This window comes from Antrostomus carolinensis, unplaced genomic scaffold, assembly GCF_000700745.2.
Source record: "Antrostomus carolinensis isolate BGI_N321 unplaced genomic scaffold, ASM70074v2 scaffold24327, whole genome shotgun sequence".
In the NCBI taxonomy this organism is placed as follows: domain Eukaryota; kingdom Metazoa; phylum Chordata; class Aves; order Caprimulgiformes; family Caprimulgidae; genus Antrostomus; species Antrostomus carolinensis.
This window is the reverse complement of record NW_010328389.1, coordinates 1-9,561: the sequence shown is the minus strand read 5'-3', so window position 1 is coordinate 9,561 and position 9,561 is coordinate 1. Positions and strand designations below refer to the sequence as shown.

The 9,561-nt window shown below is 39.7% G+C and overlaps 2 protein-coding genes across 8 annotated transcripts in view; one reads left to right on the top strand and one right to left on the bottom strand.

Moving 5' to 3' along the window:
• LOC104528282 (zinc finger and BTB domain-containing protein 8A) overlaps positions 1-234 on the top strand; it is a 2,692-nt gene extending 2,458 nt beyond the window's left edge. Inside the window, exon 3 of the mRNA XM_010172240.1 lies at positions 1-234. This exon is cut by the window's left edge and continues 87 nt beyond it. Within this exon, the coding sequence (XP_010170542.1) occupies positions 1-234 (234 nt within the window).
• A 3,469-nt stretch (positions 235-3,703) lies between these two features.
• On the bottom strand, positions 3,704-8,178 carry ZBTB8OS (zinc finger and BTB domain containing 8 opposite strand). 7 transcript variants are annotated; one of them, XM_010172239.2, is made up of 7 exons: positions 8,082-8,178; positions 6,289-6,313; positions 5,604-5,725; positions 5,291-5,373; positions 4,858-4,910; positions 4,564-4,600; positions 3,704-3,919 (listed from the first exon to the last, which is right to left on the bottom strand). In XM_010172239.2, the coding sequence occupies exons 1-7, from the start codon at positions 8,167-8,169 to the stop codon at positions 3,833-3,835; spliced, it is 495 nt and encodes a 164-aa protein (XP_010170541.1). In that variant the 5' UTR covers positions 8,170-8,178; the 3' UTR covers positions 3,704-3,832. The 7 variants fall into 7 exon arrangements, with proteins under 7 accessions (XP_010170541.1, XP_028941853.1, XP_028941854.1 ...); XM_029086020.1 differs by lacking the exon at positions 6,289-6,313 and having other exon boundaries at positions 3,833-3,919; positions 8,078-8,178; XM_029086022.1 differs by lacking the exon at positions 4,858-4,910 and having other exon boundaries at positions 3,873-3,919.
• Positions 8,179-9,561: the final 1,383 nt, after the last annotated feature.

Below are 9,561 nucleotides of genomic sequence, written 5' to 3'. Positions count from 1 at the left end.
CGCTACAGACTGTGCCATAAGTGTCTAGCGGAAGCTAATTTTGACAGCATCCCTGATGATTTAGATGCTGAAAATTCCTCCACGGGAAACAAAAGTTCCAAATGGGCTTTGGAGGAGGAACAGAAATCAGATGAAGAGACAATGGAGGAGGAACCGTATAATTTGGTTGTCCGACACGTTAACAATGATATTCCATGTGAGGTAGATGAAAAGGTGAAACCAAATCTTAGGTAGATACATTTGTGTATTTGTTGCTGCTGTATTCAAGATTAAATAACTTGTCTCCTCGCAACTAATGCTGGTTTATTACTTTCATTAAAATGAAATATTGCTAAAATTCTATTATGAGAAGAAAAATATGGACTAAAAACACAGTTCTAGAGATTCTATACTAGATTAAAAAAAAAAAAGATAATTTGCTTTGAAAAAAAAATCTTACTAAAGCAGCTAAGAAATGTAAACCACATTTTGTTGACACTGTAATTAACATGTACATACACTTCAGAAACGTCCTAAGAAACGAGTAAAGAAAACAATTGGAATTCTTGCTGAAGAACCTATTCACCAGCGCTTTGTTTTCTGAGTGAGCTTACTGCTTCTTACAGTTCAGAAAAGCATGAACAGTTTTAAAGAACACACACCCCCATACAGAGCAGAACAATGAACAGAGCAGCTGTACTGCACTGGGATAGTGTGAGTTTGCCTTTTCAGGTATGCCGTGGTTTTGTACTGTGAATTTTAAACAAAGATACACTAACATGGTCCCAAGAAAATAAAAGTGCAATCACTGGAAGTGCAGTTGTCAGGTTTTTTCCATTTTTCTTCCAGGACTGGTGCAAGATTTGCTGAAGCTCCTGTCGTATCTTATGCTAAGCTAATAAAGAGGTCAAGTCCCTTTAATTTCAGTGGGACACTTGTGACTTAGATCATGGAGCTACTTTAGAAAGCCTTTCCTGCTCATATAAATTTAGGATGTTTAATGGCTGCTCAACAGTCAGCATAAAAACATTTGCTTATAAGGACAATTTCCCTTAGAGTTTAAGCAACATTTGTAATTCTGAAGCCCCTTCAGCTTTTTTTTAGTAATCATTTTTTTTTTTTCACCAGTCATTTGGGTCAAAGAACCTCCACTTGGTAGAGAAACCGAAAATACTTAGTACTAAAATGATTTAGAAAAATCTCAAGGGAGAATGTATAGAAGAAACATTCTGCCCGAGTGTAGAAACTGGCATTCACAGTAGGTACTCTTGATAAAGAGCCACTGTTTGTTCTCATGTCTCATTTTATGCTAGGTTTTCTTTCCTGTTAGCAGAATCTGTAGCCTGAGGTTACTGCCAAGCAAGCAAAAATTCCCTGTAGAGAATTTGAGAACAGCCATATCGATTCACATCGAGGTCTTCCTGTCTCCAATAGTTGCCATTAACAGATACCTAGGGAAAAGCGAGAACGGGGCAAGCCTGTATAATAATTCCATGTTCTCCCAAACTCCAGCCATTTTCAGTTTAGATTTTATTAGGATTTGTACATTTAGTAACCACCAATACACATCTATTCCAAGCACTTCTCCAGTCTAACCTCAAACTCATCTAAACATCTTGCATCAATAGTAAGTATCCTTTGGCATATCCCTTCACAAGTCTAGTGTGCTATGTGAGTCCCATCTCCTTTGAATCTGGTTCCTGGAACAGCCACTACCACATCCAGCTGATCTCACAGACACACACAAACTCACTACAGAACTTGCTCAACTAACAGCAAGAAAAGAAGGCTTTGCAGTTTAAGTTTTGTGGGTTTTTTTAAAAAAATTAACCACTTTCATGTAATTAATTGTCTCAGTGGGCTTCAGCTCAGTGAGAGACTACAGCCAGCAACAGGGCTTCTGTAATGGGGGAAGAACAGGACTTCTTCCAGAAATAAGGTGCTATCTGAAACCTGTCACACCCACAGCACTGGAAACGGAACAAGGTGAATTTAAGGCCTGTTTTGTAAGTACTTAATAAATATTGAAAGAAAAAAAAAAAAAAAAAGACTAACACTTACTTAGTTAATTCCAAGTGTTTTTCTGGCAAGTTCCTGTTGCCATTTTTAAAAGCAGAGCAGTTTACTGGGTTACTACAGCCTGCAAATGCTGGTATACACAGGGCATCTCAGCACTTCTACAAAGTTAAATATTTAACTACATACATTTCTTTTCCCAGGCTAGAGAGCCGGGCAAAAGGAAAGGACCCGACAGCCGCCCTCCCTCAGCCCGGCGCCCTCAGCCGCTCCCTCAGGCTCTGCGGAGAACAAAGCTGCATCAAACTCGACGCCTGATTGGCTAATCCCAGTCACCTGACCCAACCAGCCAATGGGGTGTCAAAGCCGATGCTGAGGGGCGGTAGCCGCGCTCCATGAGGGGTAGCCGCGCTCTATGAGGGCGAGGGGCCGCGGCGGCGATGCCCGCCCGCCATTTCCTCACCTCCCGCTGGGCTGCGGCCGGTCGCTGCCCTGAGGGGAAGCCTGGAGCCCTTCATTTTGAGCATTTAAGCCTCGCTCTTCCTCCACTGCGCTGCTCCCTCCAGCCTGTCTCTATAGCAGACGTGTTAGAGCCTTCGGGCTCCTCCTGAGGGGAAAAAAAACCCAGTGTGAGAAAGTTTTATTTACTTTTGTACCATCAACGAGGTGGATTGTCATTCTCACCTGCTAAGTCTGCTCACCTTAGTAAAGAACAAAGCACAAGTGTAATTCGTTACTGTTAAAAATCCACTGACCAAAATTATTCACACACAAATCCATCAAATCTTTCAGTCCAAGTTTTATTTCAGCATTGAAGCTTTCTCAAAAAAATAATAAAAAGTTTATCCCTCAATCTTCACAATATGGAAATAAAACCAGATCTAAAGATGACGTTACAACAAAAGAAAGATGAGATACCACCTCCAGAAGTGAGGCGCTTGTAGCATTTACAATAAAAAGTAGATCAGTGCAGCACTGACCATCCTTTACTCACATTTAAATAGCAATAGCAGGTATGCACACTTGCTGTCCTGCAATTTAAAACAAAACACACTTTTGATTATTTTTTTATTAATTTTGATTCAGTTAACTTGACTCCATAATCCTTGGACAGCAAAGGATTGTCTATATTGTCCTTTCTAAAGGAAGAAATGAAAACTGATCCCAATCCTCTGCTTTTTAGAAGAGAATCAATGTTCACGAGACATAGTTGGGGGTGAACCCCCAGAGAATCTGGTGCATCCCCTTCTACAGCAAAAGCAAAGCTGTGTAGTTTTTAGAGTGATAAGAGGTGCTATTAGGATTCTGTGTACATAGCCACATGCTTTAGGATTTCATGTGGAAATTTATTTACAGCAATTCAGCACCACCTGCTGGCATGCTTTTTTAAAATTTTAAGTAGTCTAAAAGATGTCCACCTCAGAATTAGAACATTAAATCTGCAAATGAAATCATGTAGATCAACATTATCTTCTGCCACCCTACAAAAAGATAGTATTTTAGTGCAGCTCCACTAATTTCTGCATTTAGTTCATACAGCACCTAACACAGGTATCAGCTTTAACAGCTGACTATTGGCATTTGTGAGATACTTTCAACCCTTACAACTCTCTTTCTCCTCAACACTCTTTAAAAACCCAACTAGCTCTTTTTTTTCCTGGCATGCAGGTATCTCTTTGTCTCACCATCAAGTCAAAACACAGGCTGACATTCCTCATAACTACTCCCTTCAATTTATGACTTGGCCAATTCCTTAGTTAATTCCACAGGGATTACAGTTTTCAAGGGACTTTTGCCAGCCGATGACAAGTATCTGCTCAACCACACTTTGCTTGCTTTAAATATCAATGATGACAAAGACTTCTGGCTTTTCATCTTCACAGATCTGCATTGCTGAGTAAGTTATGGCTTTCACCTCTGTGCCCTAGAGAGAAAAAAACCACAAAAGCATGAATTTTCTAAATGACATCCCTTGTAGCAGTTCATGATAATACACAGTATTTATCACCTTCTACAAATGCTATCCAGTTTAATAGTTTTTCTCCCCAAAATGCTGTAACTGTGTTTGTTCCAATGAATAAGAAAGTTGGCAGACTAATGGCAAGGACTTGGCCAGGCCAAATATTGAGTAAGTAACTCTTCCCTTATTTTTTTGCCTCTTGAATACTACAAATTCCTCTTCCCTCTGACAGAACATCAGCATTTGCTATGCTAATACTGACACAGCTAAAGAGCTGCTGGGGAGATAAGAATTTGCTTCTAGCAACTTTAATGAAGAAAAAAATAAGCAGCAAAAACTGACTAAACAAATAGCTGTGATGATAGTGTGAAAAATCAAACCCACACACATTGTGAATATAGATTGGTTTACTGTGTTATCAGCATCACAGGAACATTCACAAAAAAACAGGCAGAAAGTGAGATCTTAAGTTTAGTGCTGCCTGTGATATCATTCTGACATGTTTATACTCGGATCTCTTGAGAACTCAGAGGTTTGATTTAAAAGACATCACCTCTCCACATCCTTCCCCTAAAACATAAGAGATATACAGGTGAGCAACTGCATACCTGAGGGTGTTTGGGTAAAGAGAACTCTTCTCCCCACCTTTAAATGCAAAAAGAAGAGAGGCAGTTTGAATCTTGGTGATATTTATCAAATGTTATCATTAGTTTCATTGATGAGCATAGTACGGTGAGATTTTAATTTAAAGCCTCAAAGGAAGAGAAAAAAGTCTACAATCCACTTTTTAGGAAGCATTGGTGAACTTCAGCACATCAGGGTATTTCAGAGTAGTTACTTTGAAGGCAATATGTGTGTTTTCATTAAAGATATTAATTAGTCAGCTGATTATTTAAGCTCACCCAATTGATCTTATTTTGAATTGCATTCGGTCAATGTAAAGCACTTTCACCTCCTGCAGAGAAAGCGAGAGGAGAAATATGTCAGTTACACCTTCTGTCTTCAGACAGAAATTCTGAGTAAATCCCATTTACAAGGGTTATATTCCACTGTTTAAATGGAATCTAAAACCAGAGAATCTGAGCAGCCTCAAAGAGGTACACTGCTTACACACAAGCAGCAGAGCTGCCCTGACCACGTTACAACAACTAATAATTCATGTTTGTGGTAACAAAACTTCACAATTTGTTTCTCAAGTGTTTCTGCCCTGGTATTTTCAATTCTCCATGTGTTGTGTCCCTTTTTTTCCTAAAGTAACATCACATTCAGAGCTGGTACTATCAGAGAACAGCCTTGACCTACAAATGGAAAAAAAGATCAAAACAGAATACTTACCCTGGGTATAAAGAACTCATTAGCACTGAATTTATACAGCCACTCATCCAAGAAGTGGAAGAGAAGAGACAACATGTCATGTCCTGCATGGTTGAAGCAGAGAAGTCAGTTGATTGTCTCAGCAAGAACATCCAAACATTTTTAAGAATATATTGGATGTACAGTTTCTGTGCTATTAGAAGACTCAGATTAGTCATGTTTAATTAGATTTTAATTAACTGCAACAACACTACATGTAAAAATTCAAAATTTTGGTACCCTCTCCCTCAGGATTTATACAGTTCCACTATAAAAAAAGTCAACACAGCCTCACCTTCTGCCTCTACCTCCACTGTATCCACAGGCTCCACGGTCTCTGTGTCAGTCATGTAGCCAAACATGGCCATGACACACTGCTCAAATGCTTCTTCCAAAGTGTCTCCCCATGCATGTAGCCTAAAAAGACATGGGATCATTTACCAGACCATGACAAAAGGAAAAAAAAAAAAGTCCCAAGTATTATTGAGGTGAGAAATCAGAACACAAGAATTAATGCAGAGGAAGTGAAATGAACAAAAATATTTGCTTTTCTATACCTTGGGTAGATTACAAGAGATTTCCCTTCTTGCAGTTTGTGAGAAGAGTTTCTTGGGAGAATATGGAAAATAAATGTTTTACCAGTCAATAAGAAAGTTCTTTCCTAATACTAATTGATGTCTTTAAAAGAAATTTAGTTTAAAAGGAAGAGATTAAAAGGAGATTTCAAAAGACACTGCCAAATACTATAGGTTTAATCAGAAGCACCATAGGAATATTACATTAGAAAAGAAACTAAACCTGATTCTATGCTCTCCCAAAAGCAAAAACAAAATTGACCATCAAAAAACCCCAGTGTGTGACATTTCATAGCTTCCTAAGGTGTACATCTGGAACCAGTCTGCAACAGGTATTCCAGATTTAGAGCAGTGTAAGAAATAATCAAGTTGTCATATTGGGAAATCCCAGCTGCCCGTACTTACTGCACATCTGCTGTGTGATCCAAATCTGTGGGGGAAAGGAAAATAAAACATCACCAAACAGATTTTAAAAATTAGGATTACAAAAAAAAAAAAAAAAAGGAAATCGGATATTGTTGTTACAACAAGGACTTTCTGCATTCGTTTTCAGATGTAAGACAGTGATAATCTATTTTCAGTATATTAGAAAAAGTTAGCACAGGTGGAATCTTGAATTATTTCTGCCAAGCAGAAAATCAGTGTTTAATATGATTATGTTAGTGTTGTACGTGTACAGCACTGTGTGCAAGGTATGGCTGTTGAAATGCAACAGGCTTCTACAAGTTACACAGAATCACAGGATGTCAGGGATTGGAAGGGACCTCGAAAGATCATCCAGTCCAACCCCCCTGCCAGAGCAGGAACCTCAATGAGATCACACAGGAAGGTGTCCAGGTGGGTTTTGAATGTCTCCAGAGAAGGAGACTCCACCCCCTCCCTGGGCAGCCTGTCCCAGGGCTCTGGCACCCTCACTGGAAAGAAGTTTCTTCTCAAGTTTAAGCAGACCCTCCTGTGTTCCAGCTCACACCCACTGCCCCTTGTCCTACCATTGGGCATCACTGAGAAGAGCCTGGCTCCATCCTCCTGACATTCACCCTTAACATATTTATAAACATTAAGTTAACTGCGATAAAAAGAAACTTTAACCAGGAGTGAAGAGTTTTTGCTGAAGTCTGGCAGGACTGAAAATTATTCATGCAGAGGATGAGATTTGCAAATATTTCCAGCTCAGTGAAGAAAAATACCTGTCCACACCCAAAACCACCCATTATGCAAAAAGGAGAATTAAAAAAAAAAAAGTATGCAATACAAAGTAGAAGGCAAACTCCACTAATAAGGTAGAATTAACATCACAAGCATCTATCAAGTTCTACATGGAAATAATTTATATTCATTTAGAGGAATGAGACAAATGCAAAATTATACCAGGTTGGCAGAAACAGAGCTAATTTGAGATGCAAAATAAATGCCACACCATTATCACTCTAACTGAAAGATAGTCTTGATGCTGCTGACATCGTTCACACGCTATTAATGGATTCTCAACAACGGTCTCTACAGCAAACAAATTCCAGTGGATGCAAAAGAAGAGTAAAACCTCTTCCAGTTATGGAAACTGCATGACTATTGTCATACGTCACCGTATTTCTGCACTGCTATCAAATAAAGATCTGAACACATCCTAAAAATATATATTCTAACAGAGTAACAGACACTGTCCCTCCCTCCAGACACTGCTGAAACAGAACAGTCAGACAGAAAACAGTGAGCACCTTAAGCCAGCCCTTGGGCTGCCACCCACTCCCTCCACATGTTCTTAGAAGATATTCCAGGGGTGGGGAAAAGGAGAGATAATGATCTTTTAGTAGGGCATGTAGGAGAAAAAACACCACACAGAGACCAACACACTCTTGAATATCAATTCCTACATAAGAGAGGTAGAATAATGTACTGCCTTGCTAAGAAACAGCTTGAAGAGGGAGAGTTTTTTAAGGTGAGACTTAAACAGTTTATTTCTATCATTATTTCTTTAGCACCCAGAACAACAAAGACATTTATCTGTGATAAAGAAAACTGTAGACATCTCCTATCTATTAATTCAACTACAGATGCATTCTGCAGTCTAAACACACACGATAGTGGCACATTAAGAAACTCCACGTGTGCCTAAAAATCATATCCTGCTATAACTTCCTCCTTCTCAGGACTGCACTGTCACACAGACGTTGTATCAGGATAGCGTTAAAAATACTCACATTCATACTTCTTATTGAGTGGTGGGTATTTGGCTTTGACAGCCTTCTGCTCCTCTGTCAGGTTGTAGTCCCTCTCATCGGCTGCCATCGCTGCTGGGCTTGAGCAACGCTCCCTCACTTCCTGGTGGGAGGAAACGTGGCCACCTTCACCAGAGCTCCAGCCCTGCCAGGCTTCCGTCCCACGCTGCAGAAAAGGGAGAGTTGCCTCTCAGTTTGTTTTTTCACTTGATAACAGTTTGGTTAACAATCGTAGATACTCTCAGGTGTTAAAAACCAAGATGCTAAATGTGTGTCTTTGAGGTTTTCTCTATCAAAACTGTCACTGGGAGATGAGAGAAGTTCAGAGTTCAGTCCTACAGCACTTGCCTCATTAACTGCTACGAGTTATGTTCAGCCAGTGAAGCTAAGGGATTACAGTCCTGGCAGCAAGGGCAGACTCTGGCCTTTTCTGGGAAGAACCATATTTATTCCTCATCATTTTGTACAACACCAAGCGTTTTATTAATCCTTAGATAATAAAATACCATAATAATGAACAATAATGAGCCCGCTGCTACATTATACAGCAAGATGAAATGTGTGTTGCCTCCAAACCTCAAGTACATGACAGGAAGGTAGATCTGTAGCCTTACATGTCTTTAGGAAAAAAAAAAGTCTATTTTTTCTTAGGACAGGGTCTGCATTTAAGGCTTCAAACCCAGAAACCCATGCACAGCAAGTATGACCTGTCACACAAGTGCAGGAATTTTCTTCTATTTCTTTTCTCACATAATGTATTTTTAATTTTTTTTTTTTAAAACAAGAACTGTGTTAAATCCCTATTTAAAAGTCTAATTCTCAGACCAGATCTTAGTAGCTGCTCAGTTTTATAGCTTTCATTTGTAAATGAAAAAGCAGACACAAACTGGAGGATCTAACTAACTTCAGGCTAATTAATTTTCCTCAGACTAGAACTCCCCAGATATAACCATTCCCACTATTTCTTAATGTTTTTGTGCATTAAAAATATTTATGGACAGTTGAGCCCAAGACTTCCATAAATAATGCAAATAATGAGATTTCTAGACAGAATGTAACATTACCAAGACTACTTTTAAACAGGAGTGGTTCTTACTCTAAGGCTTAGGAAGACTACATGGGATTTCCAGCTTCTATTTCCAGGTAAGTGTCTAGGGATGTTGCAAAGACAAGACTGAAATGGAGAAGCCAACGCTCCTCTGAGGGAATAAACCCAGACGAACTCCAATTTTGATTTTAAACCTGTTAAGCGTTGACTGTCGGGTCAGATCCACGGCTGATCACACCAGGCCCATAAGAACCAGCTACAGACCAAGCAGAGCTCACCGCTGCACTGAATTAGGGGAAAAAGGGAAGGTATTAGTGATTATCAATAATTAATAACCAACGCGCAGGCTGAGGGTGCTCTGGGCAGCCCCGGGAGGAGGCAGGGCCGTGAGGGCCGGGCCTCAGCCCCACACAC

Coding starts and splice junctions, on each gene's coding strand:
- ZBTB8OS (XM_010172239.2), bottom strand. CDS start 8,169: ATGGCAGCCGATGAGAGGGACTACAACCTGACAGAGGAGCAGAAGGCT. Junction 4,601..4,857: donor TTCAAAATAAGATCAATTGG/GTGAGCTTAAAT, acceptor TTGCATTTAAAG/GTGGGGAGAAGAGTTCTCTT. Junction 3,920..4,563: donor CTTTACCCAAACACCCTCAG/GTATGCAGTTGC, acceptor TTTTCTCTCTAG/GGCACAGAGGTGAAAGCCAT.